The 26,557-nt window shown below is 41.0% G+C and overlaps 2 protein-coding genes across 4 annotated transcripts in view; one reads left to right on the forward strand and one right to left on the reverse strand.

The window, feature by feature from the left end:
* The window catches only part of nt5dc1 (5'-nucleotidase domain containing 1), a 665,771-nt gene that overhangs the window by 516,171 nt on the left and 123,043 nt on the right, over positions 1-26,557 (reverse strand). The window lies entirely within an intron of this gene.
* The window catches only part of LOC134338043 (collagen alpha-1(X) chain-like), a 54,213-nt gene that overhangs the window by 8,953 nt on the left and 18,703 nt on the right, over positions 1-26,557 (forward strand). For 2 of the 3 annotated variants that reach the window (XM_063033567.1, XM_063033576.1), the window contains 3 exons: positions 855-926; positions 13,819-13,866; positions 14,034-14,084. In XM_063033567.1, coding sequence (XP_062889637.1) covers positions 855-926; positions 13,819-13,866; positions 14,034-14,084 — 171 coding nt within the window. The remainder of the gene's footprint in view (positions 1-854; positions 927-13,818; positions 13,867-14,033; positions 14,085-26,557) is intronic. The other variant, XM_063033581.1, reaches the window with a different exon arrangement.

Here is a 26,557-nt window from a genome sequence, read left to right on the forward strand (position 1 = left end):
GTCAAAATTTCTTCCTGTAGTTTACTGATAAATCTCAACAAAAATGGGAACATAAATCTATTGCCTCGACTGTCACAATGAGGCCACACTCAGATTCAAGGAATCCATGGCTTCCTCTACTGTTGCGATGAGGCCACACTCAAGTTGGAGGAATCTGTGGCCTCCTCTACTGTCACAACGAGGCCAGACTCAGGTTGGAGGAACAACACCTTATATTCCATCTGGGTAGCCTCCAACCTGATGGCATGAACTTTGATTTCTCGAACTTCCAGTATTGCCCCCACCCCACTCGTTCACCATTTCCCATCCCTTTTTCCCTCTCTCAGCTTATCTCCTTGACTGCCCATTGCCTCTCTCTGGCACTCTTCCCCCACTTTCTTTTTTCCATGGCCTTCTCTCCTCTCCTATCAGACTCCCCCTTCTCCAGCCCTGTATCACTTTTACCAATAAACTTTCCAGCTCTTTACTTCATCCCTCACCCTCCCGGTTTCACCTATAGCTTTGTATTCATCTCTCCCCTCCCCCACCATTTAAATCTACTGCTCATCTTTTTTTCTCCAGTCCTGCCGAAGGGTCTCAGCCCAAAGCATCGACTGTACTCTTTTCCATAGATGCTGCCAGGCCTGCTGAGTTCCAGCATTTTGTGTGTGTATTTTGGGAACATAAGAACTTGTTTATACTGAACAAAATAACCACTTTTTCAACTAAATGAGCTACTTCATATCGATATTCTGAAAGTTAAATCTGAAAAAATTTTTGTTATTCATCAGGAGTGTTAAAAGTCCTTCCAAGTTGTATAACATGGAGCAAAATTTTAAAAATAAAATAGTAACTTGTCTTGTTTTCAAAAACAGATAATGAAGTAAATTTGCACCATTCAGCAAGCAAAGAAGACAGTGGGCATAACAGCAACTCAAAATCTGCAAGTAAGCTATATTCAATATTTATTAGCAGGGCTTATAATTGAAAATTGAGCTTCTCTACTTCAAGGTAAGATATCTAGATTAGACAGGGAAGAGTTTTTAGGAGGCCGTATTAATGTGGATTGCTTCATATTTTGAAAAAAATGTAAAAGCAGGAATAATACGAACTATGGATTGCAGACCACATCAACAAAACAGACCCATCAAGGCTAAAATTGTGGTAGATCATTTACCTGTGTAATAATTCATTGAATTAATTCCTAGGATGACAGAGCTGTCCAATACAGAGACAGCAACTTAAATTGGCATAACTTCTTGGTTTGAAGATTAATTTATGATTTTATTGAAACATACAAGATTCCCATACCAACTACATGCTAGTAGGATGTTTCCTAAGAGGCAAATATTCAAGGGGCCATCCAATCACAAACACGAGAAAATCTGCAGATGCTGGAAATCCAAGTAACACGCACAAAGTGCCTGAGGAACTCAGCAGGCCCGGCAGCATCTATAGGAAAGAGTACAGTTGACATTTTGGGCTGAGACCCTTCAGCAGGACTGGAGAAAGAAAAGATGAGGAGTCAAGAGTCAGAGGGTGGGAGGCAGGGGGAGAAACACAAGGTGTTAGGTCAAACTGGGGTGGGGGGTGAGGGGTGAGGGGTAAAGTAAAGAGTTGATAAGTTGATTGGTGAAAGAGATACAGGGCTGGAGAATGGGAAATCTAAGAGGAGAAGAAAAAAGGGCATAGAGGAAAGAAAAAGTGGGACAGCACCAGAGAGGGGTGATTGGCAGGCATGAAGATGAAGTGGGAGAGGGAAAATGGGATGGGGAACAGAGAAGGAGGGGGCATTATTGGAAGTTCGAGAGATCAATGTTCCCGTTGGAGATAGTGAAAGTTACAGAAAATTATGTGCTGGACACGAAGGCTGGTGGGGTGGTAGGTAGGGACAAGAGGAATCTTATCCCTGGTGGGGTGGGTAGGAGGATGGAGTGAGGCAAATTTGACTGTTCTAGTGGCCTGCTTTCTCCCAAATTCCATCCAAATAACACAGGATTCTGAACTCAAGTTTTTTTTTGGTGCAAAGCTTTACAGTATTAGAGAATGCAAGAAGGTTCTTCTCATTTTTCACCTCTACGTAGTGATTTTAAAATTCTGACCCACATTCACATTTTTCTGTGGTCCCTCTTCAGTGTGACATCTCTCTCTTATCAAAGAGGATACTAAAAGCTTTTTCAAGTATATAAAGAGTAAAAGACAGGTTAGAGTAGATATAGGACTGATAGAAAATGACGCTGGAGAAATTTTAATGGGAGATAAGGAGATGGCAGAGGAACTGAACGAGTATTTTGCATCAGTTTTCACTGAGGAAGATATCAGTAGTATACCGGACACTCAAGGGTGGCAGGGAAGAGAAGTGTGCGCAGTCACAATTACGACAGAGAAAGTACTCAGGAAGCTGAATAGTCTAAGGGTAGATAATCTCCCGGACCAGATGGAGCGCACCCTCGTGTTCTGAAGGAAGTAGCTGTGGAGATTGCGGAGGCATTAGAAATTATTTCAAAAGTCAATAGATTCTGGCATGGTTCCAGAGGACTGGAAGATTGCAAATGTCACTCCGCTATTTAAGAAGGAGGCAAGGAAGCAAAAAGGAAATTATAGACCTGTTAGCTTGACATCAGTGGTTGGGAAGTTGTTGGAGTCGATTGTCAAGGATGAGGTTACAGAGTACCTGGAGGCATATGACAAGATAGGCAGAACTCAGCATGGATTCCTTAAAGGAAAATCCTGCCTGACAAACCTATTACAATTTTTTGAGGAAATTACCAGTAGGCTAGACAAGGGAGATGCAGTGGATGTTGTATATTTGGATTTTCAGAAGGCCTTTGACAAGGTGCCACACATGAGGCTACTTAACAAGATAAGAGCCCATGGAATTACAGGAAAGTTACATACATGGATAGAGCGTTGGCTGATTGGCAGGAAACAGAGAGTGGGAATAAAGGGATCCTATTCTGGTTGGCTGCCGATTACCAGAGGTGTTCCACAGGAGTCCGTGTTGGGGCCGCTCCTTTTTATGTTGTACATCAACGATTTGGATTATGAAATAGATGGCTTTGTGGCCAAGTTTGCTGATGATACAAAGATAAGTGGAGGGGCCGGTAGTGCTGAGGAAACAGAGAGTCTGCAGAGAGACCTGGATAGATTGGGAGAATGGGCAAAGAAGTGGCAAATGAAATACAATGTTGGAAAGTATATGGCTATGCACTTTGGCAGAAGAAATAAACAGGCAGACTATTATTTAAATGGGGACAGAATTCAAAGTTCTCAGATGCAACGGGACTTGGGAGTCCTCGTGTAGGATACCCTTAAGGTTAACCTCCAGGTTGAGTCAGTGGTGAAGAAGGCGAATGCAATGTTGGCATTCATTTCTAGAGGAATAGAGTATAGGAGTAGGGATGTGACATTGAGGCTCTATAAGGCTCTATAAGTAAGACCTCACTTGGAGTACTGTGGGCAGTTTTGGGCTCCTTATTTAAGAAAGGATGTGCTGACGTTGGAGGGGGTTCAGAGAAGATTCACTAGAATGATTCCGGGAATGAGAGGGTTAACATATGAGGAACGTTTGTCCGCTCTTGGACTGTATTTAGAAGAATGAGGGGGGGACCTCATAGAAACATTTCAAATGTTGAAAGGCATTGACAGAGTGGATGTGGCAAAATTGTTTCCCATGGTGGGGGAGTCTAGTACGAGAGGGCATGACTTAAGGATTGAAGGGCACCCATTCAGAACAGAGATGCGAAGAAATTTTTTTTGCCAGAGGGTGGTGAATCTATGGAATTTGTGGCCACAGGCAGCAGTGAAGGCTAAGTCATTGGGGGTGTTTCAGGCTGAGATTGATGGGTATCTGAGTAGCCAAGGCCTCAAAGATTATGGTGAAAAGGCAGGGGAGTGGGACTAAATGGGAGAATGGATCCGCTCATGATAAAATGGCGGAGCAGACACGATGGGCCGAATGACCGACTTCTGCTCCTTTGTCTTATGGAGATGGCCTTTTAGAGCAGCTTGTGCTTGAGCCTTCTCGGGGAAAGGCTATCTTAGATTGGGTGTTGTGTAATAACCCAGATCTTTCTCGAGAGCTTAATGTAAAGAAACCCTTTCGAAGACAGTGATCATAATATGATTGAATTTATACTGCAATTACAGAGGGAGAAGCATAACTCGCATGTATCTGTATTGCAATGGAATAAAGGGAATTACAGAGGCATGATAGAAGAGCTTGCCAGGGTGAATTGGGGAGAATACTGGCAGGGATGACAGCAGAGCAGATGGGTATCTGAGTAGCCAGGTCATCAAAGGTTATGGTGAGAAGGCAGGGGAGTGGGACTAAATGGGAGAATGGATCAGCTCATGATAAAAGGGCGGAGCAGACTCGATGGGCCGAATGGCCGACTCCTGCTCCTTTGTCTTATGGTCTTCTGGTCTTATGGTCTCTTCCACACTTGGTCTCTGGTTGCAACATCTACGGCTCCAACTCAATCTAGTATCTGTGTTCCATTGCTTCACCAACAGCAGGGTCTGCATTCAACTTCTCCATATATCCTGGAAACTTATGTATTTATTTATTTATTTATTTATTTATTGAGATACAGCACAGAATAGGCCCTTCCAGCATTCTGAGCTGTACTACACAGCAGCTGCCAATTTAACTCTTGCCCAGGGGTCAACTTTTTTTTGAATTCCATAGAACCTTACCATTAACTGAGGAGTTAAGGACCTATGTTGGGAACCCCTGGCTCAGCTCAATCATGGGACAATTTACAATGACCAATTAACCTACCAACCGGTACATCACTGGAGAGTTTATGTCTGTTCTTCCAGCAGCAGAGGAGGCCAAGAAGGGAACATGATTAGGGTATATAAAATTACAAGAGACATAGGTTGACTACAGGAAAGCCTTTCAACATATCAGAGGTAGTTAAAACTAAAATTGAATTGAATTGACTTTATTTCTTACATCCTTCACATACATGAGGTGTAAAATTCTTTACATTTTTTCTCCAACTAAATGCGCAAAGTGCAATCATAGTAATTTATAATAAATAGAACAGTCAATGTAACATCAAATCACTCAATTCAGCATGAGTTAATCAGTCTGATGGCCTGGTGGAAGAAGCTGTACTGGAAGCTGTTGGTCCTGGCTTTTATGCTGCGGTACTGTTTCGCGTATGGTAGCAGCTGGAATAGACTGTGGTTGGGGTGACTCTGGTCAGCAATGATCCTTCGGGCCATCCTAAGCCATTCAGCTCATTGAGTCCGCACCGCCATTTCATCATGGGTTGTCCTGGATCCCATTCAACCCCATATACCTGCCCTCTCAGTACCATATCCCTCAATGCCCTGACCAATCAAGAAACTTCCGCTTTAAATATACCCACGGACTTGGCCTCCACTGCAGTCTGTGGCAGAGTATTCCACAGATTCACCACTCTTACCTCTTTACCTCTGTTCTAAAAGGTCACCCCAATTTTGAGGCTGCGTCCTCTAGTTCCGTATACCCCCATCAGAGAAAACATCCTCTTCACATCCACCTTATCTCGGGCCTTCAACATTCAGTAGGTTACAATGAGATCCCCACACATTCTTCTAAATTCCAATAAGTACAGGCCCAAAGCAACCAAACGCTCTTCATATGTTAACCCCTTCATTCCCATTGGACTCTCTCCAATGAAAGTACATCCTTTCTGAGATAAGGGGCTCAAAACTGTTAGCAATATCCCAAGTGCTGCTGACTAGTGTCTTAAGAAGTTTCAGCATTATCTCATTGTCTTTATATTCTATTCCCCTTGAAAAAATGTCAACATTGCATTTCCCTTCGTTAGCACAGACTCAACCTGTAAATTAACCTTCTGGGAGTCTTGCACGAGGACTCCTAAGTCCCTCTGCACCTCTGATGTTTGTAGCTTCTCATTTAGATAATAGTCTGCACTATTGTTCCAAAATGCATTATCGTACATTTCCCAACACTGTATTCCATCTGCCACTTTTTTGCCCATTATTCCAATTTGCCCAAGACCTGTTGCCATTGCATTGCTTCCTCAGCACTAACTACCCCTCCACCTATCTTCAGATCATCTGCAAATTTTGCCACAAAATGTCAATTCCATTATCTAAATCATTGACAAACATTGGAAAAGTAGTGGTCCCAATACTGACCCTTGAGGAACACCACTAGTCTCTGGCAGCCAACCAGAAAAGGCCCCTTATATTCTCATTCGCTGCCTCCTGCCTGTCAGCCATTCCTCTATCCATGCCAGTATATTTCCTGTAACACCATAGGATTTTATCTTGTTAAGCAGCCTCATGTGAAGCATCTTATCAAATGCCTTCTGAAGATCTAAGTGGATGACATCCACTACCTCTCTTTTGTCTTCCTGCTTGTTACTTCCTCGAAGAATTCTAACAGATTGTCAGGCAAGATTTCCCTTTACAGAAGCCATGCTGACTTTGACTTATTTTATCATTAGTCTCCAAGTTTTCCGAAACCTCATCCTTAATAACGGAGTCCATTACTTTCCCAACCAATGAGATTAGGCTAACTGGCCTATAATTTCTTCACTTTTGTCTTCCCTCCTTCTTAAAGAGTGGTGTGACATTTGCAATTTTCCAGTCCTCCGGGACAATGCCAGAATCAAGTGATTCTTGAAAGATCATGACCAATGCATCCATTATCTCTTCAAGTAACTTATCCACTTTAAGACCTTTCAGTTTTCCTAAATTTTTTTCTTTTGTAGTAGCAATGCCACTCACTCCTGTTCCCTGACACTCACAGACCTGGCATACAGCTAGTGTCTTCCACAGTACAGACCGAAGCAAAGTATTTATTAAGTTCATTGTGTTGGGCACGTGGCCAAGTGGTTAAGGCATTTGTCTAGTGATCTCAAGCTCGCTAGTTCGAGCCTCAGCTGTGGCGGCGTGTTTGTGCCCTTGAGCAAGGCGCTTAATCACACATTGCTCTAGTCTGTGCGAGGAGTGACGTCCCACAGGCTTCTAATCTGCGCCTTGTTCGGCATGAAAATGCCCGACGCAGGCCTCTCATTGTCTGAGTCGACGTTCCCCCTCCCCCTTATATGCCATTTCTTTGTCCCCTATTACTTCCTCACCAGCATCATTTTCCAGTGCTCCAATATCAACACCACCTCTCTTTTATTCTTTATATAACTGAAAAAATCTTCTAGTATCCAGCTTTATATATCGGCTAGTTTGCCCTCATATTTCATCTTTTCCCTTCTTAGAGTTTTTTTAGTTGCTTTTTGTTGGATTTTAAAAGCTTCCCAATCATCCGACTTCCCACTCACTTTTGCTACATCATATGCCCTTTCGTTGGCTTTTATGCAGTCCTTAATTTCCCTTATCAGCCATGGTTGGCTAACCCTGCCATTTGAGAATTTCTTCTGTGGGAAATATCCATCCTGCGCCTTGTGAACTATTCCCAGAAACTTGAGCACCTCTGTTCTGTCCTCATCCCTACCAGTATCCTCCTCCAATGCATCTGGGCAAGCACCTCTCTCATGCCTCTGTAATTCCCTTTATTCCACTGCAGTACTGATTCATAGAAACATAGAAACATAGAAAATAGGTGCAGGAGTAGGCCATTCGGCCCTTCGAGCCTGCACCGCCATTTATTATGATCATGGCTGATCATCCAACTCAGAACCCAGCCTTCCCTCCATACCCCGTGACTTTTAACAACAAAATACACTATAGTGTATTGCTTCCCAGTTTTCCCTACTATCTTACATTAGCTTTAATGAAATTAGAAAATCCTGTGAAGAAGTTAATGTCTTGAGTTCATATTCTATGACACTTGTAGGACGTGTAAAACTCTCAGCAATTTCCAAAAGGAAATAGTGAATGGCAGTGGTTACGTACATTTCCACCGCAGACATTAGTTACATTGGCCTAAGGATAGGCACCAGCTGTCACTTCCCAATTTGTCTTCTGTTACCACATCAGGTTTTGGTATGAAGAAAATTCCATTTTTAGACACTATAAATACATAATCTACAAAGTTTTTTTCCATCAAAAGTACCTTAAAATCAATATTAAAGCGCACAAAAAAGTCAGAAATGCTTTTAGAATGTGTTTTTTTTTTCAAAAATAACAATCCACACATTGAAGCATGCCAGGTACTTGTAATTTAAGAAAGAAATAATGCTGTCATTTTGTGAAAAAAAGTCATCCCAATGATGAACTACTGGAGGCTCAAGGTATCAAACGTAATCCATACCATCTGTGCCAAATGAATCAGGAACCCAATCCACCGCAATTTACAAACAAAAATAGTTGACAAACCATCATGTAAAGATGCTTCCTAACATTATAGACATCTGCGTATCTATGTTTGTAGACTTGTGTAAATAGAAACTGCTTTGATAATCACAAACAAGAGAAAATCTGCAAGTGCTGGAAATCCAAGCAACACACACACACACACACACACAATGCAAACGTTGACTGTACTTTACTCTTTTCCATAGATGCTGCCTGGCTTGCTCAGTTCCTCCAGCATTGTATGTGTGTTGTTTTGATAATCGATTTGGTTCAAGTCAGATCTAGCTATTCAATTTCATGATTACAGACTGCAAGTCTATTACATCCAATAAATTGTGTAAAACTATCGCATAGTTGTTGTAATATTTTCACGCGTACTTCTTACTTTTCAAAAGAGCAATAACTTATTCAGTTCATGTCTAATGCATTATTATTAACATGTAATTCTGGATGGTAAAAGGCAATAATAAGAACAGCTAATGCTCACATACCAAAGTTCAAAGTACATTTATCAATGTATAAATTAAGCAACCCTGAGATTCATCTCCTTACAGGCAGCCACAAAACAAGAAACCCAAAAGAACCCATGAAAAAAAGACCAACAAACACCCAATGAGCAGAGAGAAAAACCAAATTGTGCAAACAATAAAAGCAAGCAACACTCAGAATGAAAATTTTGTTCTTTAATTTTTGATCTTTAATACAAAAAATGTGGAGTCATACAGCATGGAAAGAGATCTTTTGGCTCATTGTCTACTGTGGGAACCCATCCCTTATTGATCCTATCTCCCAGCACCTGGTCTGTGACCTTCTTTGTCTTAAGAACTTCAAATGCTTATCTGGACACTTAATTGCCATCAGCAACTCTGCTTCTACCCCTCTCTCTGGCATTGCATTTCAGACACACTCTGAGTATTTAAAGGTCCCCCTAAATTCTTTCCCCTTACCGAAAATGTATGTCCTTGAGTTCTATTCACACCTGACCTAGCTTCCTCACGTCCGCATGAGGGTTCTCAGCCCGAAATACTGACTGTTTATTTCCCTCCATAGATGCTGGCTGGCCTGCTGAGCTCATCCAACATTTTGTGTGTGTGTGGCCATTAATTCATCCATCTTCATGTATCTTCTTCTTTATTCCTGGAGACCTGCACTGAACATTCATCACTGAATTCTCCAAAGTCTACTTCCTTTGTGAACGATGTATAGATGATCACTCCTATGCTTTTTGGCTTTACACACAGATTGCTCAAGTTGTCTAATTGTGTCCTACTTTTTCGCCCTGGTTATTCTTCTTCAGCACCTTTAAATTCACCTTAATTCTGACTACCTATGATTTCTTTTGTCCATCATACTCTTCCTAGTTTCCTTTTAAAGCATTTTCCTGCACTTTTATTACTTCAAAGTTCAAAGTACATTTATTATCCAAGTGTAAGTACAACCTTCTTTACCCATCCCTAAATATTCAGGATCCCTATTCTTACTTGTCACTTCCTCCACACTAGCTTTTACCCATAATGGAAAATCTTGGCCTTGAAATTTTGCTATTCCTTCTTTACAAGCTGATCAATGAGCAGATGAATCAAATCTGCAGGTAGATGCACCCAATCCATCTTTGCCAGGTTCTCTCATATTAATGAAATTGATCTTTCCTCAGTTTAATACCTTAATACTGTTCCAGGGTAGGCTGCAGATATGTCTCTACCAAAAGAGGTGTAAGGTGCTCCTTTCCTCCTCTAGCCTGCAAGTTACCCTTGGGCAAGTGTAGCACCTGCTTAGCTCCCCCACCAGGGTCACATGTAGCCATGGGAGCAGGTGGTGGATGGTCGTATGAGCAGCTGGTGCATATCACAAGCCCTGGTTGTGCAACCACTGATGCCAGGCAGACAATCTCTGAAGAATATTGATAATGGCTGAAATAGAAACATAGAAAACCTACAGTACAATACAGGCCCTTCGGCCCACAAAGTTGTGCCAAACATGTCCCTACCTTAGAAATTATTAGGTTTTCCCATAGCCCTCTATTTTTCTAAGCTCCATGTACCTATCCAAAAGTCTCTTAAAAGACTGGTCTTGTAAAGACACGGCCCAGAAGAAGGCAATGGCACACCACTTCTGTAGAAAATTTGCCAATGTTCGCCCATATCATACGGCATGGCACATAACGAACGAACGATGCTGGTCCATCTCCATCTTTTTCCACACCTACTTGAAGATATACAGAATATGGTCACCATCTTCAAAATGATCCCTTGCAGACACCCCCCCCCCACTTGACCGCAAGATAAGGTCAAGTAATACTCCTTCACTCACTGTTCTATCTACATACTGCATGAAAATGTTCTCCCAGACACTTCAAAAATTCAATCCCTTCTGAGCATTTGAAGCTTATGCAATTGCAGTTAATACTTGGGTAATTAGAATCCCATAGTATATTAGTTTATTTTATTGAATCTCTCTGATACTTGCCTATATTAGAGAGGATGAGAGGTGACCTGATAGCGGTGTTTAAGATGATGACTGCCATTGATCGTGTGGATTGTCAGGGGCTTTTTCCCAGAGCTGAAGCGGCTAACACGAGAAGGCATAGTTTTAAGATGCTTGGAAGTAGGTACAGAGGAGATGTCAGGGGTATGTTTTTCTTTTACGCAGAAAGTGCTGAGTGCGTGGAATGGGCTGCCAGTGACGGTGGTGGAGGTGGATACAATAGGGTCTTTTAAGAGATTCTTGAATAGGTACATGGAGCTTAGAAAAATAGAGGGCCATGGGTAACCCTAGGTAATTTCTAAAGTAAGTACACGTTCGGCATAGCATTGTGGGCTGCAGGTCCTGTACTGTGCTCTAAGTTTTCTATGTTTCCATATCCAATCCTGTACGTTCTGTTAACTATTAGGAGGTCTGTAACATAGCCCCTGCAAAACAACAACACACTTCGTTTTCCTAATGTCAACCTACATGGTCTCACTTGAGAAGCATTTTATGATATCCCCCATCAATAGTGCTTCTTTGACTAACAGTGCCATACCTCCTTCCCTTTTATCCACCCCTCTGTTGTTCCTTCGACCATATCTCACTGATGGAACCCTGTTTACTTAAAGCTTTGAGTTCATCAATACTTTTTGTATTAAAATATATGCAATTTAGCTTGGAGTTCTCTTGTGCGCAATTATCGCCAATCATAATTTAAGACTCACAAAAGGAAATATTTAAATGCGAGTACAGTGCCCTTTCAGGCTTCAGATCAAGATTGCTGCCCACTTATAGAACACACAACAGTACAGTACTGGACAGGCCATTAGGCCCATGTTGTTTTATTGATCTTGATGCCACATTCATTACAACAAGAGAGGTCCTAGCAAAGATGGGCCCCACAGTAGAATAAAGATTTGCAAGACACTATTACAGCTCAGGGCATCAGAGTTGCTGTAAGGAGTTTCTGTGTGTCCTCCTCATGGAATGTGTGGGTTTTCCCTGGGCCCCGGTTTCCTCCAGAGTCCAAAGGCGTACTTGGGTAGATTAACTGGTCATTGTAGATTGTCAGGGTTGTCAGGAGTTGGTAGGGCAGTGTAGCCCAAAGGGTCAGAAATGCCTATTCTGTGCTATATCTCTAAATAAATAAATAGCCTACATTGTCCAAATCCCTCTATTCCTTTCATCATTGTCCCTATCTAATTCCACCAAACTGTTTCTTTCCATGCTCTGGATAAAAAAAAACTCCCAGTCTTAAATGCATTTGCTCTGGTATTTGACAATTCTACCCTGCTGAAAAGATTCTAACAGACTACTCTATCTATGCCTCTCATCATTCTAAAGACCTCTATCAAGTTTGACCTTGGTCTGCAAGAAGATGGATCTCAAAGTTGTACAGTATATGGAATACATACATTGATACTAAATGTATTTTGAACTTTGAACACACTTAGGGAGAACAACCTAAGTTTGTCAAACCACTCCTTATATCTCATACCCTGTACACCAGACAGCACCCTGGTAACCCCTTCTGCATTATCTCCACTTTCTCTTCATCCATCCTAATGCAGTAACTAGAACTGTACACAATACTCCAAATGAGGTCTGACTAAAGTTTTATATAGTTGCAGTATGACTTCCTTACTCTTATACTCAGTGCCCCTCCCAAAAAAGCCAAGCATGCCATATGCCTCATTATCTTGTCATTCTAGTATTATAGTCTATCTAGTATAGACTATGTAACAGTTTCTTCCCCCAAGCCATCAGACTCCTCAATACCCACAGCCTGGACTGACACCAACCTACTGCCCTCTACTGTGCCTATTGTCTTGTTTATTATTTATTATAATGCCTGCACTGTTCTGTGCACTTTATGCAGTCCTGGTTAGGTCTGTAGTCTAGTATAGTTTTTGTGTTGTTTTACATAGTTCAGTGTAGTTTTTGTATTGTTTCATGTAGCACCATGGTCTTGAAAAAATGTTGTCTCATTTTTACTGTGTACTGTACCAGCAGTTATGGTCGAAATGACAATAAAAAGTGACTTGACTTGAGTTATAATTCTCTTGTTAATAAAACTGTAAAGTTACTTTGGTGCAACACTGGATTTAATGTCTGTGTTACAGCCTAGAAGTAAACTCAGTCTAACATACATGTTTTACCTATCTCTTTTTCTTGGTTGGATCTCCAAAATCACCTTAACTTCCTAACTTTACCTGAAGCTGTGCAGAATTAAAAATATCTTATCATTAAGGTTATAATCTCTTCCTGTCCTGCCAAATCTAACGTCTTCAAAAGAACTAAAATGTACAAATATTTGTGAGAATTAAACCTTACAAATCTTTCCTCAACTGACCCTCGCACAGTTTGGACGCCCCGCTACAGGAAGGATGTGGAGGCTTTGGAAAGTGTACATAAGAGGTTCACCAGAATGCTGCCTGGGCTAGAAATTATCAGCTAAGCAGGAGAGCCTAAACAAACTTAGATTGTTTCCTCTGGAGTGACAAAGGTTGAGGGGAGGCCTGTTAGAAGTTTACCTGTAGTGCACCTTCTCTGGAGCTCTACACTTTATTCCGCATCCTGTTCTCTTTTTTAAACCTTGTTCTACCTCAATGCACTGTGTAATGATTTGATCTGTATGAACAATATGCAAGACAAGCCTTTCATTGTATCTCAGTACATGTGACAATAATAAACTAATTCCGAGTTATAAATTTATGAGAGGCAGAGATAGTCTGAGCATTTTCCCCCAGGACAGAAATAGCAGATACTAGAGGAAAAGCTTTAAGGTGTGAAGGGGATTTTTTTTTACACACATTCAGAGTGTAGGTACCTGACAGCACATGAGTGTGGAAAGCAACACATAATGGGGTTTAAGGAGCATTTAGACAGCACATGAACATGTGGGGAATGAAGGGATATGGATCATTTGAAGGCAGATGGGATTAGTTTAGTTTGGCATTACGACCAGTGCAGACATCAGAGACTGAAGTGCCTGTTCCTGTGCTGCTCTCTTCAATGTTATGTGATCTTGTATTTAGAGAAGGGAAGAAGTTAAAAATAACAACAACCTTATTTTGTTTTTCTTCCTCAAAATAGGTAATGAAGTAAAAGGATATGGAAACAATGGCCACTCTAATTCTGCAAGTAAGATCCATTCATTAATCATATTATGAGCTATGCAAATAAAAATATTTTATTACCCTTCTTCACTCACAAAGATCAATTAAAGCACATTCCTCTTAATATTTATATCAACTGTAATTAAAAGAACTCATGCTTTTGGTTATTGCTTTGTTTCTTTCATAAAATAGGTCATGAAGTAAAGGGAAAGTATGCATTCAAGATTGATGACAATTCTGAAAGTAAGTAAGCTTTAATTTTGCCTGTACCATAAATTTAATCATTGATGAAGACTCATTTTATTCTCCTATAGCAAAAGCGTTGATTACCAATTTTAGATACAAAACATCAGAAGAAATAACATCAGAAATTTTAAATATTAGTCAGGTTTTGTGTTTTTTTTACCTGTCCATTTCCAGTAGGATTTGTTTAAGGTGCAATCTTAATCTGCTCAAACATTTTCCTAATATTGAAATTTGAAATGTGATGAAGAATAAAATTGCAAATCAGGAATATCTTTTCATATTTTGCATTTATTTAACAATCCTGATTGCCAGAATTTGCATTTTTTATCTACTTTGACAGATATGATACTGTATCTCAAATCCATGCTTAGGTTCTTGTCCTGATTCTCTGAACGATAGGAGGTAAAAAAAATATACTGTACCTTTTGAGCAATTACAGTCAGCACCAGCTTAGGTGACTGGCCATCATAATTTTACCAGACCTCATCTTTCAATTACTGATCACTTTGAACTCCTGTTAACCCCAAGTATCACACTAGAGGAAAGATGCCTTTGAGAAAACCTTCTGGGTTCAGGAATATTGTGTTAGGATTTAAAAAAATCAATATTATTTAACAAAGGGAAAGAAAATTAGTTGGATATCGATGATGACAAACTTTCAGGCAATCAATTTTATCAAGAATCAATTGCTAAAAAGAACTAGCATGCATTCATGGTTTGACAAACTTAGTTGAATATTTTGAAAAAGTCACTGGCATGGTGGGCACTAGTGTGCTCAGGATGTTGTCGATACTGATTTCCAGAAAGTATTTGATAAGTTACCAAAAACTATCAATAATAATTATTTTGCATGTATGCATTCCAAGCCAAGCAAGAGCACTAAAGTTGGCTGGCATCCGCACATGGAACTTGCGTTGAATTTAGTCAGTGAACACTCTTTGGCAATATATGCTGGTAGGCACCACATCTTCAGCCTGGATTTTCTCAACAATTCCTACAATACCAAATGCAAAAATATCTTGCAACACACATCAAAGTTGCTGGTGAACGCAGCAGGCCAGTCAGCATCTCTAGGAAGAGGTACAGTCGACGTTTCAGGCCGAGACCCTTCATCAGGACTAACTGAACTAATGAAGGGTCTCGGTCTGAAATGTCGACTGTACCTCTTCCTAGAGATGCTGACTGGCCTGCTGTGTTCACCAGCAACTTTGATGTGTGTTGCTTGAATTTCCAGCATCAGCAGAATTCCTGTTGTTTACGTGCAAAAATATCTTGATTGCTCAGGTAACACACAGAAGATGCTGGAGGAACTCAGAAAGCCAGGCAGCATCTACGGAAAAGTAAACAGTTGACATTTCAGGCCAAGACCCATCATCAGGACTGGAAAGGAAAGGGATATCAGACTAAGAATGTGGGGGATGGGAGGAAGTAGTACAAAGGGGGAATGTGGGAGAGGGGGAGGGGTGAAGTAAAGAGTTGGGAAGTTGATTGGTGAAATAGATAAAGGGCTGGAAAAGGGGGAATCTGATGGGAGAGGACAGAAGACCATGGAAGAAAGGGAAGGCTCCTCTTGAAAGTTCAAGTACTGTCTCAGAAGAGTATAATGAAAACTAGAGGAATACTTGAAATTAGGATTAACCTTGTGATATAAATTTGTTATTGATTGGGAAGTAGAGGGAAAAAAAACTTGACACCAGGTTGCAGGATGGACCAAAAGTTCTTAACCAAGGATCTGTACCAAGATATCAGAAACTCATTAAATTTGCAAACAATACACAATTCATAAAAGAGTGTTATATTGGTGGGAAAGGAATTTAACAAATGCATAGATATACTAATTAGGCTAACCATGACAAAAGGAATACAACATGAGCAAGCATGAGTTTGTTTATTATAAACCTGAGAAAGACAATGCTCTCTTAACAGCAAGGAGCCAGCAGCTGTGAAAGCAAAAATGATCAAAGGTTCAGCTTGAAAGGTTCCTTCCTAAATTTCCCTGTAAGGACACTGTTCATAAGATCAACCCAAGGACTTTGAAGTTAGTACTTTATATTTGATAATTAATCTTAAAGTTCGAAGTTCAAAATTCAAAGTAAAATTTATTATCAGAGTGCATACATGTCATCACCTACAACCCTAAGATTCATTTTCTGTGGAGCAGTTGATTAATTTACATTGAATAGGAACATAGAAATCATAGTACTGAACTTTCTGAACAAAGTGCATTACTAATTTCCATCATTTCCTATCACTTCATCATCAGAATCAGGTTTATTATAAACCGGCATGTGACATGACATTTGTTAACTTAGCAGCAGCAGTTCAATGCCGTGCTTAACACAGAAGAAAAAAATAAAATAAAAATAATAAATAAATAAATAAATAAGTTAGAGTAAGTAAATAAGAGCGTTTTGGAAAATAGAGGGTTTTTTCTACAGCACTGAAAAACAATAGAATGAACAAAAATAAACACATTTTCTAAAAGAGATGCTCAGGTAACAATCACAACACACACAAAATGCTGGAGGAACTCAGCAGATCAGGCAGCATCTATGGAAATGAATGGACCATCGGCGTTTCGGGCTGAAACCTTCTCAAATAAGTTCTGTTTCCCGTTGAAGATTAATCAGTGGTCACAGAACTGGTTAATAAGTAATCCACACACAATACTAAATGCATAAAGGTTTGAGTTACTATTAGTAACTGTTCACATTACGTAATTTTTCATATGTAAAAACATCAAACCTATCATGAAATTTTAAATAAAATATTATTAATAATTACATATAACATATTGATAGCAAAGTCCAATAACAAAAACCATACAGAAAATAAGCAGATAAAGAATTCTAATTTTACTTTGCACAATGTGGCAACAGATCATTCCATTTATTTTAAAAAATGTTACATTTTGTATTCATGATAAATATAAATAACCACATCAAAATATTACTGGTTTCCAGAACCAAATATACACCAGGATTAGTGCGTGGGTTGGTGATTTACAAATGGACTTTTCCTTCCCTGAACTTTTTGAAACAGGTTATTCAGTTTTGCATAAAGCGCTGGCTCATGACCTGAGTTCTATTCCAGTCCTTGGACTTGAGTGCTTAAGTATGATTCACCTTCACTACCTCTTGCCAGTTTCAATCTATCTGGTTACTAATTCTGCAAGCGTAAAAGGCAACTTAAATTCAAAGGTACTTTTGTAAATGGAACACCCACCAAGAAGGAAGTTATAACTATCACAAAATAAATTGCTGTAGCACATCCAATATATGATGTCAGTGTTTCAAGCACCCAAACTCACTCAGTTACTGAACATACACTGAAAACTTCTATCAGCAGTAAAGTTGGTTTTACTCTGCCATGCTCCCAAATTAATGCCTTGACCCCCAGCACCACTTTCCAGCTCATGATAACCTCTCATATTTAAATCCATTATCTCCTAAATTTTCTAGTTGAACTCTTTAACTGAACTGCTGATTGATATGCTCTGTAAAGGCAATCTTCTTTATCTACCAATTGCATTTGAGGCATCTTTCAATCCTCTTTATGTACTATCCAATGAGGGAAAAAACTGCATACATATGCCGTATTTGTCAGAACATTTATCGACAATAAACTCTTTTTGAAAAGTGGTTTATAACACTGAGAATTGGTTCAGGCCTAGGACACTCAGACCTTCCACCCAGCCTTGCCTTTTAATTAGATCACAGCTCTTGACCTTTGGCTTCAACTCTTCTTAAAGTTATCCACTTTGGTGGCAAAAATAGGAAAACAGATTATTATCTGAATGGTGGCCGATTAGGAAAAGGGGAGGTGCAACGAGACCTGGGTGTCATTATACACCAGTCATTGAAAGTGGGCATGCAGGTACAGCAGGCGGTGAAAAAGGCGAACGGTATGCTGGCATTTATAGCGAGAGGATTCGAGTACAGGAGCAGGGAGGTACTACTGCAGTTGTACAAGGCCTTGGTGAGACCACACCTGGAGTATTGTGTGCAGTTTTGGTCCCCTAATCTGAGGAAAGACATCCTTGCCATAGAGGGAGTACAAAGAAGGTTCACCAGATTGATTCCTGGGATGGCAGGTCTTTCATATGAAGAAAGACTGGATGAACTGGGCTTGTACTCGTTGGAATTTAGAAGATTGAGGGGGGATCTGATTGAAACGTATAAGATCCTAAAGGGATTGGACAGGCTAGATGCGGGAAGATTGTTCCCGATGTTGGGGAGGTCTAGAACGAGGGGTCACAGTTTGAGGATAGAGGGGAAGCCTTTTAGGACCGACGTTAGGAAAAACTTCTTCACACAGAGAGTGGTGAATCTGTGGAATTCTCTGCCACAGCAAACTGTTGAGGCCAGTTCATTAGCTATGTTTAAAAGGAAGTTAGATATGGCCCTTGTGGCTACAGGGGTCACGGGGTATGGAGGGAAGGCTGGGTTCTGAGTTGGATGATCAGCCATGATCATAATAAATGGCGGTGCAGGCTCGAAGGGCCGAATGGCCTACTCCTGCACCTATTTTCTATGTTTCTATGTTTCTATGTTTCTTTCAGGCCAAGTCATCAAAAATATATTTCAACCTTGTATATATTTAATGTTTTGTATTCTAAGATCTTTGGAGGGGAAAACTGCAGGGAGTCACACTTTGAAAGCAGGAATTGTCACACTAAGCTCAAAGTCCAAAGTAAATTTCAATGTGCAAAGTAAATTTATTACCCAAGTACATATATGTCACCAAATACTATCCTGGTGTGAGTTTCTGGGAAAAGTGAGGAAGGTACAGGATAGATGTACTGCAAAACAAAGAAATAATCAAGTGGGAAAATAGTACAACCATGGCTGACATGGGAACATAGAACATAGAAATCTACAGCACACTACAAGCCCTTTGACCCACAATGTTGTAACCTACTCCAGAAACTCCTAGAATTACCCTACTGCATAGCCCTCTATTTTTCAAAGTTCCATGTACCTATCTAAGAATCTCTTAAAAGACCCTATCGTATCCGCCTCACCACTGTCACGAGCAGTGCATTCCACACACTCAACACTCTGTGTGAAAAACTTACCCCTGACATCCCCTCTATTACCTACTTCCAAGCACCTTAAAACTATGCCTCCTCATGTTAGCCATTTCAGCCCTGGGAAAAACCCTCTGGATATCTACACGATCAATGCCGTGTCAAAGTTAATGTAAAGGCAAAGGAGATGGCACACAAAAAAGCAAAAATTAGCAGGAAGATAGAGGATTGAGAAACTTTTTAAAACCAAAAGAGAGCAATTAAAAGAGGGAAAGGGTGAAATATGAAACCAAGTTAGTAAACAATAGCAAAGTGGATAGTAAAAACTTCTTGAGGAATGTGAAAATAAAGAGAGTTGAGAGTGGATATAGAGCCACTAGAAAATGAGACCGGAGAAATAATAACAGGGGACAAGGAGATGGCAGATGAACTAAATGAATATTTTGCATCAGCCTTCACTGTGGAAGACACTAGCAGTGTGCCAGATGTTGAAGGGTGTGAGGGAAGAGAAGTGGGTGCAGTTACTATTACAAGGGAGAAGGAGCTTAAAAAGCTGAAAGACCTAAGGGTTCATAAGTCACCCAGACCAGATGAACTGCACCCTAAGGTTCTAAAAGAGGCAGCAGTAGAGATTGTGGAGGCATTAGTAATGATCTTTCAAAAATCATTGGACTCTGACATGATGCCAGAGGACTGGAAAATTGCAACTGTCACTCCACTCTTTAAGAAAGGAGGAAAGCAGCAGAAAGGAAATTATAGACCAGTTGGTCTAACCTCAGTGGTTGGGATGATGTTGGAGTTAATTGTTAAGGATGAGGTTATGGAATACTTGGTGACACAGGACATGATAGGACAAAGGCAGCATGGTTTCCTTAAGGGAAAATCTTGCCTGACGAACCTGTTAGAATTCTTTGAGGAGATTACAAGTAGGATAGATAAAGGGGATGCAGTGGATGTTGTAGATGTGGACTGTCAGAAGGCCTTTGACAAGGTGCTGCACATGAGGCTGCTTACCAAGTTAGGAACCCATGGTATTACAGGAAAGTTACTGGCATGGTTAGAGCATCGGCTGATTGGTAGGATGCAGTGAGTGGGAATGAAATGATCCCTTTCTGATTGGCTGCCAGTGACTAGTAGTGTTCTGCAGGGTTCAGTGTTGGAGCCACTTCTTTTTATGCTGTATATCAATGATTTAGGTGATGGAACAGATGGCTTTGTTGCCAAGTTTGCTGATGATACAAAGAGTGCTGGAGGGCCAGGTTAGTGTTGAGGAAACAGGTATGTGCAGAAGGATTTAGACAGATTAGGGGAATGGGCAAGAGAATGGCAAATGAAATTCAACATTAGAAAATGCATGGTCATGTACTTTGGTAGTAGAAATAAATGTGCAGGCTATTTTCTAAATAGGGAGAAAATCCAAAAATCTGAGATGCAAAGGGACTTGGAAGTCCTTGTGCAGAACACCCTAAAGGTAGAGTTGGTGGTGAGGATGGCAAATGCAATGTTAGCATTCATTTCCAGAAGTCTAGGATACAAGAGCAGGGATGTGATGCTGAGGCTTTGTAAGGCAGAAGCAAGGCCTCACCTTGAGTATTGTGAACAGTTTTGGGCTCCTCATCTAAGAAAAGATGCGCTGGCATTGGAAGGGGTTCAGGGGAGATTCACAAGTCAAGTCAAGTCAAGTTGCTTTTATTGTCATTTCAACCATAACTGCTGGTACAGTACACAGTAAAAATGAAACAATCACAAAACTACACTAGACTACCTGAAACAACACAAAACTACATTAGACTTCAGGCCTACACGGGGCTACATAAAGTACACAAAACAGTGCGAGACAGTACAATAATTAATAAACAAGACAATAGGCACAGTAAAGGACAAATTACAATATAATAATAAATGATGTAAATGTAAATGTAAACAATGTTTTAGCAGGAATTAAGAAATGAGCAAACATTGCAAAGGGAGTGGAGTGGAGTGGTGTGTGTGTGTGTGTGTGTGTGTGTGTGTGTGTGTGTGTGTGTGTGTGTGTGTGTGTGTAGGTTGGTGTCAGACTAGACTCTGAGGATTGAGGAGTCTAATGGCTTGGGGGAAGGAACAAACTGTTACACAGTCTGGTCGTGAGAGCCCGAATGCTTCGGTACCTTTTGCCAGATGGCAGGAGGGAGAGGAGTTTGTATGAGGGGTGCATGGGGTCCTTCACAATGCTGTTAGCTTTGCAGATGCAGCATGTGGTGTAAATGTCTGTAATAGCGGGAAGAGAGACCCCGATGATCCCTTCAGCTGACCTCACTATCTGCTGCAGGGACTTGTGATCTGAGACGGTGCAAATTCCGAACCATGATTCCAGGAAAAATGGGTTATCACATGAGGAACATTTGACACCTCTGGGTCTGTACTCGTTGGAATTTTGAAGGATGAGGCGGGATCTCATTTAAATCTTTTTAATGTTGAAAGGCCTAAACCAGTGGTCCCCAACCACCGGGCCACGGACTGGTCCCGGGCCGCAAAGCATGTGCTACCGGGCTGCGAGGAAACGATATGATTTGGTGATATGAAATGATAGGAGTCAGCTGCACCTTTCCTCATTCTCTGTCACGCCCACTGTTGAACTAGAACACACGTGAGGTCATGACCCACGCGTCATCCATGTCAGCACTGTAAGATGATCAACTCCTCGAGCTTGCAAATGACGGCGGGCTGAAAAGTATGTTTGACATAACATCTCTGCCGGCATTCTGGATCAAAGTCAAGGCTAAATATCCTGAGATAGCCACGAAAGCACTGAAAACGTTGCTTCCATTTCCAACATATCTCTGCGAAGCGGGGTTTTCTGCAATGAATGCAACGAGAACTAAATTGTGGAATAGACTGGACAAAAGGAACCCCCTTCGAGTATCACTGTCTCCCATCATCCCTCGATAGGACCGTCTTGTTGCAGGGAAACAAGCCCAGGGCTCCCACTGATTCAGTGATATTGGTGTGTTGAAATGGTTTTATATGTTCACACGAGGAAAATATGCGCTCTGTGTTTAATATCCAAACGTTACTTAAAATGTTATGATGCTATTGACTTATAAGTGACATATAATTGACTCATCGCTATATTCATGCGAGGAAAATATGCGCTGCTTAATATTAAATTCATTAGATAAACCCTTTTAGAAACAAAATTGAGTGTATTAGCCACTTATAAGTGACATAGTTGACTTATCACCTATATACCAGTTGTGATTAACAGCACCCCCCCCCCGCCACCCCCGGGGTTGCCAACTGTCCCATATTAGTCGGGACATCCCGTATATTGGGCTAAATTGGTTTGTCCCATACGGGACCGCCCTTGTCCTTGTCCCGTATTTCCCCCACTAAGGTAGAGCGTTCCTTTCATGCCGAAATGGCGTAAAGGGAAAAAGTAATTACCATTAATTCATATGGGAAAAATTTTTGAGCATTCCCAGACCCAAAAAAATAACCTACCAAATCATACCAAGTAACACATAAAACCTAAAATAACACTAACATGTAGTAAAAGCAGGAATGATATGATAAATACACAACCTATATAAAGTGGAAGTATATATAGTGTAGTTTCACTGAGCAGAATCGTCAAAAACAATTTGTAGAAAAAAATTGGCACATACACGCATACGTACATAATGTATGCGCACACAGGTGCCCGCGCAAGGCTTCATGGTCGTGGTAGTCTTTCCCGGGGTAAACACAGTGAAAAAGTTGGCAACCCTCCCCCCCCTCACCCCCTCACCCGGTCGGCCGGTCAGCAAGAATATTGTCAATACTAAACCGGTCCACGGTGCAAAAAAGGTTGGGGACCCCTGGCCTAGACGGAGTAGATGTGGAAAGGTTGTTTCCCATGATGGGACAGTCTAGGACAAGAGGGCACAGCCTCAGGATAGAGGGGCGTCTATTTAAAACAGAGATACAGAGAAATTTCTTTAGCCGGAAGGTGGTGAATTTGTGGAATTTGTTACCACAGACAGCTATGGAGGCCAGGTTGTTGGGTGTATTTAAGACAGAGCTTAATGGCTTCTTGATTGGACATGGCATCAAAGGTTACGACGAGAAGGCCGGGGAGTGGAACTGAGGAGAGGAAAACAGGATCAGCTACAATTGAATGGCGAAACAGACTCAATGGGCCAAATAGCCTGATCCTGCTCCTATAGCTTATGGTCTAAGATGAAGCAGGAACATATAGGGGTTGGGCAGACTGTTTTTTAGGGAGACACCACAAGAATCAGTACCGAACCCTCAAGTTTGCTGATATACAAATCAAAGTAGCAAAGTTAGCTGTAATGCTATAGAGAATCTGGTTTAAGATGGCATTGGTAAAGCACAGAGATGACTTGCTGACAGCAAAACAACTATTAATTACTGTACACTTTTTCTCAAAAATGAACACTGCAATCAAAAGCCTGTAACCTTCCTTTTGGAGTTGAGCTTTTGAATCAGCTGTAGAACCTTGGCATTTTTTGCAATGTAAACTGAAATTTCGAAGGTGCAGGGCAGGGTGATTACAGCATGGTGTATACACACCAAATCAAGGTGGCGGGGCCTGGGCCTGAGACTGGGAAACAAACCAATGTTTGTCTGCTGAAGTGGACTTGGAGGCAATTCCAAGCAGCATAATAGAGATGAGGCAGCAGAGCCCAGGCCCAAGAGTGAGAAACAAGCAGAGGTTTGACCAATTTAAGTGAATTGGAAAGGCCAGGTATGAGCTGAATCGAGTTGGTGGGCTCCAGGCCTGAGGGCATATCAACGTGGTAGGGCCCGGATCCGAGAGTGATGATGAACCGCTGTTTGGCTGTTTTACGTGCCAGACCAAATTGCAGCAGACAACAGATGTTAGCTATTACTGAAGGCTGCTGCAATATTAAAGAAAGGAAGTCTAGCTTATAATTTAGAGACTTTTTTGTGTGAGAAATTTGGTATATTTGTGCGCACTTTAGTTCTCTACCTATAGAAATACAGTGATCCTGGAGGACACTCATTAGATTGACCCTTGGGATGAGGATATTGTCTTATGAATACAGAATGACAAATCAGGGTCTATATTCATGGAACTTAGGAGCACATGATGTCACTGAGAGCTACAACACTGGGAGCAACTGACAAAGTGGATCTCAAAAGCTGCTCCCTTCAGTTAGACAGACTAGAACTACAAAGCAGAGGCTCAGGACCATGAGTTGACCAATTACCAATGAAATAAGAACTTTTTCTAGTCAACAGTTATAAAAGTTTAGTCTTCACTACTACAGAGGGCACAAAAGGAGTCAAAGAACATAGCACAGAGCAGCAAAATAGACTTCAGGTACCTGATCAGCCATGATTTTACAGAATGGTTGATTAGGCTTAAGAGACCATGTAGCCTCCTCCAGCTTGTAAATTCTTGAGTTCTCAGATGTAAAGTTTACTATCAAGTTAGAGTAGTATCAATCCCATTCCCTGGAACTAACCTTGATTTCAAAGATCCAAGTAAAATCCATGCTCAGTTATAAGCTCAATTCACTCCTTAAAATCTTAAAAGTTCAACAGAATTTTTCTGCTACTCATAGCACTATTGGGCAAGCACAGATTAGTTTCAATAAACAACTTCTAAGTGTAGATATGAACAATGATTATAAACAAGCTGTTCAACAACAAGTTCTCAGGAACAGGACTTATCACTGACTTATCACTGAATTCATAGCGCCTACAAATATACACTCCTTCCAGCAGATGTCAGTATCTCACAATGAACCTTAACCATCTCTGCTTGCTCAATATACTGCATAATCTATACTATCTTACTAACCTAACAGATAACATGATTAGTAACTTATGATTCCATTATACAGCACCATAACCATGAATGTTTCCCTATCAATTTATTATGTATAATTGTTCTTAAGGTATGTTGATAAAAAGGTTGATCTTCCCTTCAGTATTCAGGAGCACTGACGCCAATCATCATGAAGTGCTTTGAATGGCTGAGAAAGGCACATATCCATTCCTGCCACACTGGACACTGACTACTATGCTTACTGACAGAACCTCTCTACGATAGATGCCAAAGCATCTGTCATGCATCTGGCCTTGACACACCGAGAAAAGAAGGAACCATGAAAGTCTATAGTATTTATCTAAGATTTTATACTGTAAAAATCATTGAGCACATAGCTGTTAGAACATAGAAGTCTACAGCACATTACAGGCCCTTCGGCCCACAATGTTCTGCCAACCATGTAACCTACTCGAGAAAATGCCTAGAATTTCCTTACTGCATAGCCCTCTATTTTTCTAAATTCCACGTACCTATCTAAGACAGTGGTCCCCAACCACCGGGCCGCGAGGAAACAATATGATTTTGCGATATGAGTCAGCTGCACCTTTCCCTGTCACACCCACCGTTGAGCTTGAACGCGCGCGAGGTCATTACGCAGGCGTCATCCATGTCAGCGCGGGAAGGAGATCAACTCCTCGAGTTTGCAAATGATGGCCGCTGAAAAGTATGTTTGACTTAACATCTCTGCCGGCATTCTGGATCAAAATCAAGGCTAAATATCCTGAGATTGCCACGAAAGCACGGAAAACGTTGCTTCCATTTCCAACATATCTCTGCAATGAATGCAACGAAAACTAAATTGCGGAATAGACTGGACATAAGGAACCCCCTTCGAGTATCACTGTCTCCCATCACCCCTCGATGGCACCGTCTTGTTGCAGGGAAACAAGCCCAGGGCTCCCACTGATTCAGCGATATTGGTGTGTTGCAATGATTTTATATGTTCATACGGGGAAAATATGTGCTGTGTGTTTAATATCCAAACGTTACTTAAAATGTTATGATGCTATTGCCTTATAAGTGACTTATATAACCATATAACAATTACAGCACGGAAACAGGCCATCTCTGCCTTTCTAGTCCGTGCCGAACGCTACTCTCACCTAGTCCCACCGACCTGCACTCAGCCCATAACCCTCCATTCCTTTCCTGTCCATATACTTATCCTATTTTTCTTTAAATGATAATATCGAACCTGCCTCTACCACTTCTGCTGGAAGTTCGTTCAACACTTATTTCAAGCTCCCCTGTCCTCCCCTGATAATTGACTTATCACTATATTCATGTGAGGAAAATATACGCTGTGTGTTTAATATTAAATTCGTTAGATAAACCCTTTTAGAAATGAAATTGAATGTATTAGCCACTTATCACCTATATTCCAGTCGTGATTAACACCTCCCCAAACAGAATGGCCAAAAACGATTTGTAGAAAAAAATCGGCACGTACACGCATGCGCACTGGTGCCCGCGCAAGGCTTCATGATCATGGTAGTCTTTCTTTGGGTAAACACAACGTATTTGACAGCTACTCTTCTCCGTTGGCAACCCTCCCCTCCCCCCCCCGACCCCGGTCGGCAAGAATATTGTCAATAATAA

Source organism: Mobula hypostoma, chromosome 2 (assembly GCF_963921235.1).
Source record: "Mobula hypostoma chromosome 2, sMobHyp1.1, whole genome shotgun sequence".
NCBI classification, from domain to species: Eukaryota; Metazoa; Chordata; class Chondrichthyes; order Myliobatiformes; family Myliobatidae; genus Mobula; species Mobula hypostoma.